This window comes from Neodiprion pinetum, chromosome 3, assembly GCF_021155775.2.
Source record: "Neodiprion pinetum isolate iyNeoPine1 chromosome 3, iyNeoPine1.2, whole genome shotgun sequence".
Classification (NCBI taxonomy): Eukaryota; Metazoa; Arthropoda; class Insecta; order Hymenoptera; family Diprionidae; genus Neodiprion; species Neodiprion pinetum.
In genome coordinates, this window is record NC_060234.1 from 17,605,078 (window position 1) to 17,620,356 (window position 15,279).

Sequence of the window (15,279 nt, forward strand, 5' to 3'; positions counted from 1 at the left end):
CGTGTTGATACATAACTGGGACAATGCCACTGCGGCATAAGAGGGTCGACACTCGTCGTCACTCCATGACATAGCGCCTCTCGGCCATTCAAATAGCGCCTCTGGGCCATAAAGATAGCGCCTCTCGGCCATTAAAGGAGCGCCTCTCGGCCGTTCCATCTCTCTCTTGTATTCCCAGTGGGGAATTAATTATCGCCTTGATAATTATCGTGTAACTAGCTTCCACGCTAGCATCTTGTAAGGCGGTTGAGCTCACCCCTATTGTGTCTTCACTCGAAGCGTCACAATTCTCTCTCTAGATACATCCAGTGCAAACATCCACTCATAAATCTAACATTCATTCACATACATTGTACACGATTTCGAGGAGGTTTTTACTCAGTTCCTGCTGAGTTTTTCCTCCTCTGGGGTAATAAACCATCTTTGATTGACCCCCAAACCGAGTGGATTTATTTAAAATACCTAACCTTGCCCATATTAATAATTGTTATAAGTATTAATTTCAAGATGAAAGGGAAGTACGGGAATTAATCCTGGTGGTCAATTTCCGACAAAACATTTCGGTTTTTCAAAGTTTTCTCGAAATCTGAGGGTATAGGGATAAAACGGACCTCGGATTCGGATTTAGCGGGTCAAAATACATAGAGATGGATGGGTCCGGTCAAAAGTACAGAGAATTTTTTTTTTTTTTTTGTGTGCCGGTGTAATTTGTACGGTGCTGCTATGAGCTTTGCTCTGCCATACAGTTCCTTTGAATGATTATCAGACTTCAGACAATGCGCCGTTCTTACCATCTCGGACAATGCGGAGTTTGGTTACATACTGGAGGTAGATTTGGAATATCCTTAGGAACTGCATGAAATTCATAAGGATTCACCATTGTGTCCGGAGCACTACATACCTCCGATCTCGAATAGTAAGCAACAGAAATTGACGACCACGCTACTCTCCAAGCGAAACTACGTTATTCATCATCGCATTTTGAAACGATGTTTAGAGTTAGGTTTAAAATTAGTTGAAATGCATCAAGTTCTCAAATTCAGGCAAACCCCGTGGCTCAAAAAATACATAGATTTGAATACTGATTTGCCCAAAAAATCTCACAACGAATTCGAGAAAAATTTTTACAAACTGATGAACAACGCAGTTTTTGGCAGAACAATGGAAAACGTGCGAAAGTACAGAGATATTCGATTGATCACCGAATGGGATGGACGGTACGATGCTAGAGCTACCTAATAGCCTAACCTAATTTTCACAGCTGCACCGTTTTCGACAATGATATAATTATCGTCGGAATGAGTAAGACGAAAGTCAAGTTGAATAAACCATTGTATGCAGGTTTCTCCATCATGGATCTGTCTAAAACATACATCTACGATTTTCATTATAATTATATTGAACAGAAATTTGGCAACCGAGCAACATTAATGTATACCGATACCGACAGACTGAGTTACAACTTTACCGTCCCCGACATATACGAACATATGAAGGAGGACTTGCATAAATTCGATACGTCTGATTACCCACTTGATAACGCTGATGGAATGCCTCGAGCGAACAAAAAAGTTCTCTGCTTAATGAAAGATGAGAATAACGGGAAAACAATGTTGGAATTTGTAGGATTAAGAGCAAAATTGTACGCCTTCCGAGTCTTGGGGGATGAGAAAGACAATAAACGTGCCAAAGTTGACAAAGTATCAGCGTTGAGAAAAATAACTTTCAACGATTATTTGGAATGTGCTTTGAAGCCTAAAAATTTGTCTAGAAATCAGCATTTGATATTAAGTCGAAAGCACGAGGTATACACTGTAGAACAGCAGAAAGTGGTACTGAGCTGGAATGACGACAAGTGGATCGTGTTTCAAAACACAACCGTTACGCTTCCGTGGGGCTACAAGCCTGCACCTTAGCTTTGTAATTACCGTATCGTAATGTATGTAGGATTTAGTGTATAACTGTACCATGATGTATGAAATATTATCATGTAGGATGATGAATAAGAACGCTCCGAAATATAAAAAATTGTATGACGATGCACATGTCTGTCGATTCTCTAAAAAATAAAGATGCATACTTGTTATGTATCGGGTATGAAATAAAGAGGCACATACGTTTTTACAAAAATTCATTTATTCAATGTAACATGTCCGATTCGTTTATCCAACTGTTGTGTGTATCGTCAAAACTTAACCACTTAACGTACAATTTTTTTTCACGCTTCTTGAGCACCTTCTCCACCAGACAGATATCCGGATGTTCAACCTTGAGGAGCTCTTCGTCGTAGAAAGCACCAGCGATGGGTTGATCTTGATAGTCTTTGAGCTTGTACGTCACAGGATGAGTATTTTCCACTTGGCTTATTGTGAATATCTCCGTCGTCCAATTGGGAGTGTAACTTTACTCAAAGACGTTTTTGAATTTTCTGATTCGAACTGTGTTACCAGTTTTGAACTTTGCCAGTTCGGTAGGTATCGCTCGAAACCCTCCGTTCGCCTGACGTAATAACAGCCTTTCGTTTGCAACGGTGACATTCAACAGTTTCATTCTTATGGTTCGGTATTTGACGTTGTTGTAAGCCGAAACCAAATCAGATAAGATATCGAGCCACTTGTAGCTTCCTTGCATGCTGAACCGTTTCCATATTTGACTTTTGAGCGTGCGATTGAAGCGTTCGCAGATCGAAGCCTTCAAATTACTGTACGTGGAGTAAAGTTTGATTCCATAGCGCGACATAAGAGATTCAAATTTCGAGTTGTAAAATGTCGTTCCTCTATAGACGTGTAATTTTTCCGGTACCCGTCGTTGGACAAGCAGATTCCATTGTCTTCGTAACAGCATCTCGAGACTTACTCTTTATCGGTATAGCCGACGCGTACTTCGAAAAGATATTAATAACTGTGAGCATGTACTTGTAGCCTTTGTTTTGTCCAGCGTATGACATCATATCAACATGATCCGCCTGGCAGGTCTGGTCGATACCGCGAACGTCTATACGTCGACGCGGGTAATTCCCGCGTGCAGGCTTATGCAGTTCCGTCGCCAGTGTTTGCTTTTCCTCCTTCGTATTCCAACGCTCTGAGTCTGGTGTCCAATTTAGAAATGATTTCAGCGTTCCAAATTAACAGGTCTCTGCCTGTTTCAAAGTCTGTGTAAAAGGTATCGGAGGCTTTCTCCGTGGTGATCTCCTAAGCGTTGATCATTTGATCGAGGTTGTCGATTTGTTTTTGCAGCACGTTGAATTTTCGTTTTAAGATTTTTAAAGTTACAGCATTGTTCGGCTCTGCGGATCTGCGACATTGCACAGTCTCTTGTTCTGTATATCGTAATGCCCGTCCACTGTTATTTGAAATCCGACACCCGGAGGACCGCGAGTGCTCGCAGCCGTGTTTTCATCCAGATGCAGTCCAAACACGTCAACGCTTATCTCGGAAATGAATGCAAAAACGATGAGACCTGCTTAATAAATGATTCCGGCTCCGCGTAGTTCTTCGATAATGGAGATTATTTTGTTATTGTGACTCGGATTTCCCGCTGCCTGAGATGCCAGGAGTAATCGAAGACGCTCCACCAACTCGTTTGGATCATCCCAGAAAACGTATTCCGTTTCAACACCTTGTCGAGTGATCATAGCTTGCGGAAGTAGACCTTTACCCTTTCGGCGAGATGATGGGGAATAATCCATCAATTTAGCAATGACATTTCTAAATTTGTAACTGTTATCGTTTCGAACAGCCCCATCAGATGAGTAATACTTTTTATGCGCGTTCGTTGCGAGGATTATGTTTTTAAAATTTTCCTGATCTGCGGCGCTCACATAAGAACCGTCAGGCTTCTTTTTGAACAAAAGTTCCACCAAACCCTTTGTTTTCGGGTGAAGCGTATCGCCAAAACGGATGTAGTCACTCTCAAAAGATGTCAAGGAATCACCAATCATTAGACCATGTGAGAGGTTGCGTACACCGTACACGTTGTCCAATCAACTTTTCGTCTTCGCATCTCTTATCAGTGCAAAATACTCATCCTCAATTTTCTCGACCCATGTTATTCCGATTGTTTCTGAGAGCTAATCAAGTCAATTCAGTGCGCGAACTTTCACTATGAGCAATAGTCGTATGACACGCTCTCGTCGAAGGGAAAGTGGCGGAGAAGAACCTTCCATCGCGGAAAATCCGCGGGTTCCCGAGACAATCTCATTACCTTCAGTCGACCTTCTTCCAATTCCTTCGGCGGTCTCTCAAATTGATCTGCTGAAGATTATGTCCCAACAACAAGAAGCCGCTGAACGTCATCAACAGCAACTTCTCCAGCTGCTTCTTGATCAATAAGAGCAGCGAAAACAAGAACTCGCCAATCAACGAGAACAGCAAAAAAGAGAACAAGAACAAGGAGAAAGGGAACTTGCCTCTCAGTTGGAACAGCGGAGACTAGATAGAGAAGCTCAAGAACGTTCCGAGACCAATCTACATGACCTGTTCCGGATGACTGTGGCAGCTCTTCAGGCTGTCCATCAGGTGAACGGTTCAGGAGAACCAGCCGTCACCCCTCGTGGTTCCAAAGTCACTACTCCGCTTCCCTCTCCTGTTCCCTCTCCCGCTGTTCAGGAAGTCCAACATCCAGGACGATCCCAGGATGTTCGTGTCTCAAGTTCTGTGCCTTTTATTAGGGACGTAGACGAATCCCCAGTTTGTAGAGTCAGAGTAGAAAACGACGTTGGCTTTTCCGAGCCTCCGTCTCATGTTCAGCCACGTTATTCACATTTGAGTCAATTGAATAATTCAAGATTTCCTGAGGTTACTTCTCAGATTTACGAGAACCCTATCTGTTTTCTAATACCACCTGTTTTTGATGGAAAAATTCCATGGGCTGAATACGAAAGACAATTCAATACAATAGCAAAACATAATCAGTGGGACTCCACCATGAAGGCCCACAGCCTTGCCTCTTGCCTTCGAACTCCCGCTTTAGATGTATTGACAGCATTGTCAGAAGAAGAAATTTCCGATAATAATAAACTTAGCTCCACGCTTAAATTGAGATACGGAAATGACCATCTGACGAAACTGTACACGGCTCAATTACAGACCAGGAGACAGGGACGAGACGAAGACCTCGCGTCACTTAGCCAAGGTACTGAACGGCTTTCGCGTGTAGCTTTACCAGACCATGAGCCGTCTCGTAATTCATTAGCGACCCAAGCTTTTCTAAACGCAATTAGCGATCCGGAAATCAAAATGGCCGTTGGGACATCGGGTCTCACGTCTCTGCGAGAGGCAACGGCCAAAGCCCTCGAGGTGGAGGCTATGCGTAAGCAATATTTTGGGTCAAACAAACTTCGCCAAATTGAGGTGTCCAAAAACACCTAAGAAAGACGGGATTTTGAGCGTTCGGAAAAGACAAAGCCTCAAAATTACAGAAATAAAAATAATAGTAATAATTTTAAACAAAGAAATCGTGGTTCTTTTCAAGACCAGAAAAACAAACGTGAAATTAAAAGCGCGGTCATGACAGATCAAACTGGCTTATCTTGTTTATTTTGTAAGAAAGTTGGACATGACGCCAACCATTGTTTCTTGCTGAAGAAAATTACTGGAGAGCCGGTGCAAAATTCGAATCCGAACTTCTATAACTGGCGAAAAAAAGATATAGAAATTAGGGAAGCAAATCCTCAGACGAGCTCTTCAACAGACCCCAGTCCAAAAAACTAATTTCAGATGATTCGTCGGGGCGAAAATCATCGCAGATTGCGAAAAGTGAAAGCCCTCTTAGAGAACAGTTTTTAATTAGAAGTCTACGACAGTCTTGTCTTTACGCGCGCGGTACTGTAAACGGCGTCGATTGTCTTTGGGTAATAGACACCGGCGCGGAAGTGACCGTAGTTCGATCGGATATCTTTAACTCGGATCACCAGATTGTTCCCTCTTTATCCCTGCGAACAGCCACTGGAGAGAAGACCCCGGTTTCAAGACAGGTTACTGTCCAAATCAACCTTTTTGGATGTATCGACTCTCCGCATAAGGTTTTTATAGCAGATATAGAGGATGAAGGTATTTTGGGAATAGACTTTCTTACAGCACATAACTGTGTTATCTCGACCAAGAGAAATTCACTAGCGTCAAACAATCGCGAACTAGCTCTTTGTATGAATAGGAATGGAATTTATTGGACTCCTCCTGGAATTCGGGAAATACAACTTTCTGAGGATGATTTTCAACAACACTTTCCTTCACATTTACAGAGCCTTGTTTAGAAGACTTCGATTTCATTGAATCCAGCTCAGTTAGAATCGTTTAAATCTCATTTACTAGAATTTGTAGATTCTTTCGCCAAAGATAGTGGTGATAAGGGCTGCTGTACTGCCGTCAAGCACAAGATCGACGTCGGAGAGAGTTCACCAATAAAACAGGCTCCTCGAAGACTCGCTCTCAACGCCCGAGAAGAGGTGAAGAAGCTCGTGGAAGACATGCTAATGAACGACGTGATTGAACCATCGTCTAGTCCCTGGGCCTCACCAATCGTTCTTGTCAACAAGAAGGATGGATCCGAACGATTTTGTATCGATTACAGGAAGCTGAATGACATAACGAAGAAAGATTCTTATCCTCTACCCAGAATCGACGAGACACTCGACCTGATAGCTGGTGCAACTTGGTTCAGCACCATAGATCTTCAGAGTGGATACTGGCAGGTCGAAATGGATCTTCTGGACAGAGAAAAACAGCTTTTGTCACAGGTTTAGGAGGGTTATAGCAGTTCAAGGTCATGCCTTTTGGCTTAAGTAATGCCCCGGCTACCTTTGAACGAATGATGGAGGCTGTTCTCCATGGGCTCACTGGCAAAATATGCCTCGTTTATTTAGATGACATAATCGTCTTTGGCAAGAACTTTGAAGGAGAAGTTCAAAATCTCAAACAACTTTTCGCCAGGCTGAAGCAAGCAGGCCTAAAAATGAGCCCGAAAAAATGCCGTTTATTCCAGAGAGAAGTAGGCTTCCTCGGACACATCGTCTCAGCTCAAGGTGTGAAGACCGACCCATCCAAAATCCAGAAGGTTTCTTCTTGGCCGACACCTAAGAATGAAGAACAAATTCAAAGCTTTTTAGGCCTTTGTACTTATTACAGAAGATTTGTAAAAGGGTTCGCTAGTATAGCTAAACCTCTCCATTACTTAACCGGAATCAAGATTCCTTTTGACTAGACCCCGGAATGCGAAGAAGCTTTTAAGAAATTAAAAGAAAATCTTATTTCTTCGCCGATTTTAGCTTATCCAGGGGTCGAACTTCCTTTTATTTTGGATACGGATGCTTCTCTTTCAGGAATAGGTGGGGTTCTGTCACAAATTCAGGGAGGTCAAGAGAGAGTGATTAGTTATTTCAGCAGAGTTCTAAGTCAAACCGAGAGAAATTATTATGTCACTCGTAGTGAACTTTTGGCTGTTGTTAAGACCGTAGTACATTTTCATCATTACCTGTACGGTAGGAGATTTTTGATAAGAACAGATCATGCTTACCTTAGGTGGTTACTTTTGTTCAAACCCCCGAAAGTCAAGTAGCTAGATGGTTGGAAAAGCTCGGACAGTACGATTTTGACATTTGTCATCGAGCAGGAATTCATCATGGAAACGCCGATGCTCTCTCTCGAAGATCCTGCGAAGAAATGCCAAAGTGTAAACAGTGTGCACGATTGGAGAAAAACCGAAACCCCCCTCCTTTATTATGAAAGGTTTCTCTCGAAAAAGACCTGGAGGAATGGAGAAAATCTCAACAGGAGGACATCACTTTAACTCAAGTTAAGTCCTGGAAGGAAGCAGAGACTCACCCAGACTGGCAGGATATATCTTCAGCCAGACCAGATTTGAAAATTTATTGGGCTCAATGGGACTCTATCCTTTTAATTGACGGAATTTTATATCGTAAATGGGAATCTACAGACTTGAAGGAAATCAGGTGCCAACTTTTGGTTCCTAAGACTCGAGTTCCACAGATTTTTGCTCTTTATCATGACTCTCCTACAGGCGGACACTTCGCTTCAAATAAAACTCTAGGCAGAATATGCAACTTTTACTTTTGGCCTCGTTGCCGGTCGGACGTTGAAGATTGGTGCCGAAGATGTCGAATCTGCACGGCAAAGAAAGGACCTCGAGCTAAAGGACATAGCTCTCTTCAAGTTTACAACGTGGGAGCTCTTTTTGAGAGAATAGCGATGGACATCCTTGGACCTCTCCCTCCAACCTATTCTAAAAATGAATATGCTCTGGTTATTGCCGATTATTTTACCAAATGGCCTGAAGTGGTCCCTCTGGCTAATCAAGAAACTTCTACTGTAGCTCAAGCGTTCGTTAAAGAGTTTATCTGCAGACATGGAGTTCTTCTGGAACTTCATACTGATCAAGGCCGAAACTTTGAGTCAACCGTAATAAAAGAGGTTACTCCTTTGCATCCACAATCTGACGGCATGATAGAGCTTCTGAATCGAACGTTACTACAATATTTGTCGTCCTTCGTAGAGCAGAATCAGAGAGACTGGGACTCCTGGATCCCTTTCTTCCTCTTGTCTTACAGATCTGCGATTCACGAGACGACGAAACAGACGCCAGCCCTCATGCTTACTGGAAGAAATCTCCGACTTCCGTCAGATTTAGAAAAGGGTCCTATTCCTGTGCAAAAACAGCATCAAACAGATTATACTTCTCTTTTGCAACAGCGATTAGAAGAAATTCATGGCTTTGCTAGAAGTAGAATTTCTATGGCTTCAGACAAATTAAAAAATCGCTACGATATTCGAGCCAGGAATTTAAACTTCAATCCCGGAGATTCGGTCTGGCTCTTTCAACTCCGAAGACAGAAAGGACGATGTCCAAAACTACAAAGAAGTCGGGAAGGCCCTTACTTAGTGGTTAACCGGATAAATGATGTTGTTTATAGAATCCGAAAATCTCCTCATTTACGTCAAAAAGTGGTACACCTGGACCGTCTTGCTCCATTTGAGGAAGATCAACCTGGAACAGTCTCTCCAAGACCTGGAACATCCTTCGAGATTAGATCTTTAGACGTACACTCTTGACAACTGTGATCGACTTGACCTTCTTTACAGTCGGTCATCTATTGGGAGAAGAATCTGCCTTTTGGAATTCATTTCAGTAAAACTCGACCGCTTACGATCATTATTGAAGGGAATATCGGATGCGGTAAAACAACTTTCACCAAGAGGTTTTTAGCAGATCGCCAGGTCTGTACGCTTTTACAACCTCTTGAAGAATATCGACACGTCGCTGGAATCAATCTTTTAGATTTAATGTATCAAGACCCAGATCAATATTGTTATCATTTTCAGCATTTTGCTCAGATGGTTATGTTAGATAGGCATCTTCAGACGACTTCATTACCTATAAAGGTGATGGAAAGATCAATATTCAGTAGCAATTGTTTCGTAGAAGCTCGTCGAAGGTTAGGTAATTTTCGCGACTTCGAATCTCATTTATTGAGGAAAAATTTTGATTTTCTCATTCGCTCGTCTAAACTCAGAGTGGATTTAATTGTGTATTTGCGAGTTTCCCCAGAAAATTCTTTCGCTCGAGTTAGTTCCCGTTCTCGTGAGGAGGAATCGAGCATTTCTTTAGAGCTACTCAGAACTATTCATGAGGTTCATGAGGATTGGCTAGTAAATCAAACCTTTTCTTCTTTGTCGGCTCCTGTTTTGGTTATTAATGCAGGATCCACAGCCGACCAAGTTTTTTCTAGTTTCTGTCCCGCTATGTCACTCGAAAAAGGTTAAGGTATTTTCTTATTATAAAAAAAAGTTTATTCAATCAGAAACTTGATTTATTAAATCCTATTTTTTTTTTTTAATATAATTAAAGAGGGAAATAACGGGTAACATTCAGAATTTTCTTCATTTCTTCTTTGACCATTTCACATTCGTCACATCCATCCGCCTTTCTTACCGTAACGTACAGACTTTGTCCGCAGAGGTAGCATTTTGCTTTCTCTTCATGGAAGTGATGTGGAAGGAGACTTTGTGTTTAAACAATTCCGGTCTCGAGCTAGAGAATAAAAATATGATGTTTTCTTATTTCATTATAAATTATTTGTGTTTCTCACTGTGGTATACTTACTGGAAATCGAAGCAACTTTGACAAAGGTAGCTCGTCTTGCCTTTTGAAGTATATTCCTTTGAATTCATTTTGGGTGGTTCAAGAGTTGGACAAAGACTGTCTTTGATAGAAGGCTTTCTCATAATGATTTGCTTCTTCTGAATTGTTAATCAACTTGAAATTTGTTTTCTTCAGTTGTTTCTTTTTAGAAACTTCTTCTCTGGAATCGAGTTTTGTGTCGGAAAGGCTTTGGTTTCTTTTGTAATGTGCATAGAGCCACGATTATTTTGCGAGGTCGATGAGCGATTGCTTGATTTTCACATTTTATTAACCTCAAGTGTCAGTTTTTGTAAGCACTTTTCAGGTTATTTGCCGAACAGCTTTTACCTTCCGACCTTTCCCGATTCCTAAGGATGACTGGTGGCCTTCATTTTGAAGAATGACACGAAATAAATGAGTTACGATCGTTTCTTTTCTTTCAAATAAATATTCAATTTATCTTATTCGTGCATATTCCCAAATTCACTTAGTGAATTTGGATTGTTATACCACCACTCACATTTGTCCTCCAAACTCTAGGGTGTACTGTTTCTGAAGAAATCTTGGATTCAGTCACCCATTTCTTTTACCTGTTTCCTGTGCCGGTTCTCAGAGGGAATCAGCCTTTACGTTGCCTAGGACCCAGAGTTTTCCCAGTTATGGTTTCCCGCCTCGTCGTACTCATCTGTGTTTGATTCACCGGACTATTTTCCCTGAAGAGGAATGAATTTCCTTTTCGACGACGATCCGGATGATTTTGATGTCTTCAAATTCATGAAGATACATAACACTAGACAACACTTACCTTTATAAAACAAGGCACATAAAATTTTGAAATTCAATTTAACGCTCAACTATCTGCTCAAGGTTTTCTGTGGTTTACCTTGAGACTGTGGGCAAATGCCAGATAGTAAAAAAAAGAGTCTTTGAATTTTTAGAGCCACAGCTCCAACTCACCTTTGAGCACTGACTGCTAAATCACTTTTATAATTGTTTTATCTTTCCCGAGTCGGGACGACTCTTTTCCTCGGGGGGGAGTGGTGTTACAAAGGGTAAAATCACCCGTTTCGCCCCTTCTTTAGTGATCTAGTAGTCATCATAGATAAAAGACGTTTATAAACCTCTTACGTCTTTCAAAAGAATAAGGTTGCTGCGTAAACCAATATTATTGTAAAAACAGTCTTGTATCAGACTTTAAACGAGAAACACATATTACGCAATTAAAGCTTTTTCACAACATTTTATTAACGCTTTTGATTTCGAATTGATAATTAAACTCGCGGATCCATATTTTATTTCCGTAACGTCAAAGAACGTTACGATATATATATTTTCAAATCTAAGTCCGTTGGGATGAGTTATAAGTGTGAGCAGCAGATTAGCTTTACCACGATTCGACGGTCCATGGAATGTTGCACGTACACTGTTCGGGAGTAATTCACCGTGCCGTTTGTGCGTTTCGACATTTTGCTCCGAAAGTTCGTCAAAATTCATCACGGAAAGCTTAGTAGGTTGTTTCTCAAACCGCATCTCGGACATGACTGATCGGATTTGCTATAAATATTCCGTTTTGAAGCAGTTTTCTTCAGTTAACGCACGAACATGATCGTGTGTAGAGGTAAACGAAGTAGCAGGCGGCAACATCGTGGCACGGGTCTGGTGAATGAAATCATCAACTGCCTTCCAGTCGAATTGCATGTACCTGGTTATCAGTACTGTGGGCCTGGTACAAAATTAACAAAGAGACTCGTGCGGGGTGATCCGGGAATCAATCTTCTCGACGCAGCTTGCAAGGACCACGACATTGCTTGCTCGTAGAATCGCGAAAATCTTGAGGTTGAAAACGAGGCTGATAGGGTGTGGGCTGAGAAAGCTTGGAAATAGGTTTTCGCGACGAACGCCAATTTGGGTGAAAAGGCAGCCGTATGGGCAATAGCTAATACAATGAAAGTAAAATCAAAACTTGGAATGAGAATTCGAAGACCAAAAAATGTGACCTTGAGAAAAATTATAAATGCTACAAAACGTTCTATGGTTCCAAGCAACGATGCAAAAGTAGCTATCGAATCTGCGCTAAAGAAAGCTGAAAACGCCCTTAAAAAAGCGGGTGGTAAATGCAAAGTGCGAACACCTCGCGTCCTACCAGTACCTTCAAAAGTCGGTGGTTTTCTACCGTTTCTGATTCCTATTTTCGCCGTACTTAGTGCTACAGGCGCGTTAGCCGGTGGTGTGGCAGGTATAGCAAAAGCTGTGAACTATGCAAATGCTGCTAAACGAGAACAGGAAGAGAGCAAACGACACAACTATGGAAGCTATCGCGTTGGGCGAAGGGCTTGATATGAAACCGTACGAAACAGATCTTGGTCTCCATCTTTCAAAAAACTAGATGCGATGCTACCACGTCGGGCTCTGACTGATTGGGACTTGTTAAAATATGCAAAAATCTTCAAAGTTTCGCATTTCCGCGGTGTTCTCATGCGTAATGAAATGCCTAAAAACGGTCCACGAAAAACGAGTCAGCTATAATCAACCTTGACGACAAAGACGGTCCGGGGACACACTGGGTTGCATACAAGAAACGCGACAATAAATTCAATTACTTTGACAGTTTCGTCAACCTTCAAGCACCCTCAGACCTCATGAAATACCTCGGCGTTGGTAGTGTTAAATACAATCATGAAAGGTGCCAGGATTATGATACATTTGAATGCGGACACTTGTGTCTGAAATTTCTGAGTGGTGAGCTGTATAAATATGGTACATGATTCATCAAAGTTAGTTTACCACTCGCAGTCATGGATGATTCATCAACGTTAACGATTTCGGGAACCTCTTCGATTCTCGAGGCACAATGTTTCCCACCGATCGAACTTGCTCGTGATAAAAGTTATGCTCTCAGCTTGGTAGAATTGTTAACCTTTAATTCGATTTCCAACGTTGATGTTGGTCACAATAAAATTTACGTAGCTGATTAAGTGAACACCATACCTACTCCGAGCTACGAGATCGAAGACATGCAGAAGTATCTTCAAAACGTGCTAAAAAATACAGATATCAGGCTCAGCATCAATCCCAACAATAATACATTACGCAGCGAAATCACATGCAACCACACGATCAATTTTGAGCCGAACGATTCCGTCGCTCAACTTTTGGGATTTACACCACGAGTATTGGAGGTTAATAAAACTCACGAATCAGACGTGCCTGTAACTATACTCAAGGTCAACGCGTTGCGAGTCGAGTGTAGCATTACAACGGGCGCGTACGTCAATGGACACAAAGTACACACTATTCACGAGTTTTTCCCGACTATCCCACCAGGATATAAGATCGTGGACGTACCTACCGTCGCACGTCATTTACCTTCCGATCGCCGTCAAAACCATAGATTACGTTCAGCTCCGGTTGGTTGATCAAGATGGAGACCTGATTAATTTTCGTGGAGAAGTTATTACCGTGAGACTACATATCAGATCGCAATAAACGATGGGAATTGTATATAACAGACTGTCAAAGAGTAGGTATATCAATAAATCGACATGCCCCGATTAAGTCAGTCATCGATCGATTCTCAAACCCTCAACACCTCGAAACGTGGAGTTCCTGATAGGTCTGGGTCCGGAACTGACACCTGTGGAAGAGGAATTTCCGACAACTAAAAATCCGATTTTGCAGTTTTATCATCTGCTACGTATCATGGAGGAAGAAATCTTGAACATTCAAACATCAGTCATTTTTGACGAATCCGTTGCGTATTACGAGATTCACGCTCACAAACCTTACGCCTCGGCAACTTTCAACAACAGCGATGAAATTCGAATCACCGTTCAGCATCAGGATTTATGCATATTATCCAGTAAAAGTTCGGTACATATCCATGGACGACTCCTCAAACCTGATGGTACAGCTACTGTGAACACACAGCTCGTAAACAACGCGATCTGTCATTTATTTGAAGAAATTCGCTCTGAAATTGATGCAGTTGAGATTGATAGAAGCAAGAGGGTAATTTTGACGTACTAATACCGCTCAGCATGATATTGTGTTTCGCTGAAGACTACCGCAAGATCGTTGTCAACGCTAAACATAAGTTAATTTTGACAAGATCAAAAACTGACGTCAACGCAATCGTGCAGACTCAAGAGGAGGAATTCAAAATCATGATCAATGCAGTGGAATGGCTAATGCCGTATTCGAAACTCGCGGATCAGAAAAAAGTTGATCTACTAAATCTTATTCAGAAAAATCCGCCTATTTCGATGAGCTTCCGCAGTTGGGAATTGTACGAATATCCCTTACTTTCCACAACATCGAAACACGTTTGGACTGTGAAAACTTCCACTTAGCTTGAAAAACCTCGATACGTCATTTTGGGTTTCCAAACAAGTCGAAAGAACAAGACTGGCAAGAACGCAAGTCATTTCGATCATTGCAATATCACAGACGTCAAGCTGTTTTTAAACTTTCAATCTTATCCGTACGGTAACCTGAACCTCAACATGAGTCGTAATCTGTACGCGCTCCTGTACGAGATGTACGCAAACTTCCAAGCTACCTACTACGACAAGAACCCCGAGCCGTTGCTGACAAAGAGTGAATTCCTTCGAGACGTCCCCTTATTCGTTATCGACTGTTCAAAACAAAACTAATCCTTGAAGTACGGACCTGTCGACATCCGTCTCGAATTTGAAGCTAAAGCCAACTTTCCCGCTAAAACATCGGCGTATTGCTTGATTGTTCACGATAGTATTGCCGAATACAACCCACTCAGTGGTGGAGTGAAACAGATGACCCTGTCCCACCATCTCGCACAATTCAAAGATGGAGCTTATCGTTGACATACGAGCCTTTCAACAATGGTTACGATACTGTTGAATAAAATTGCTATACTATCGTTGTGAAGTAATTGTCAACTATACCCTAAAAATTGTACTGAATAAAACTGTTTTCCAAAGAATATTCATGAATTAATTTTACACCTTTACCTTAGCTCGTAAAAGAAAATTTTTTTTCAGTACGAAGCTGATGTTGTATTCAACCTTGCTCTCCATCCTTGACCGAGTTGTACTCAAACCGAGTTACGTTTTGCATTTCCAGAGCAATAGTTACCCAACACCGCAGATCCTTGGCTCTGAATGTATA

The 15,279-nt window shown here is 41.7% G+C and overlaps 1 protein-coding gene across 1 annotated transcript; it reads left to right on the forward strand.

Moving 5' to 3' along the window:
* Nucleotides 1-6,810: 6,810 nt before the first annotated feature.
* LOC138190620 (protein NYNRIN-like) lies at nt 6,811-9,051 on the forward strand. The gene is made up of 3 exons (XM_069134371.1): nt 6,811-7,021; nt 7,741-8,454; nt 8,927-9,051. Exons 1-3 carry the CDS (start codon nt 6,811-6,813, stop codon nt 9,049-9,051), a joined length of 1,050 nt encoding a protein of 349 aa, XP_068990472.1.
* The last annotated feature ends 6,228 nt before the right edge of the window (nt 9,052-15,279 follow it).

Excerpts from the sequence above, each read along its gene's own strand:
- LOC138190620 (XM_069134371.1), top strand. The coding sequence starts at position 6,811 with ATGGAGGCTGTTCTCCATGGGCTCACTGGCAAAATATGCCTCGTTTAT. Across the intron at positions 7,022-7,740 it reads ACACATCGTCTCAGCTCAAG|ACCTGGAGGAATGGAGAAAA; the intron begins GTGTGAAGACCG and ends CTCTCGAAAAAG. Across the intron at positions 8,455-8,926 it reads TTTGCATCCACAATCTGACG|AATCCGAAAATCTCCTCATT; the intron begins GCATGATAGAGC and ends TGTTGTTTATAG.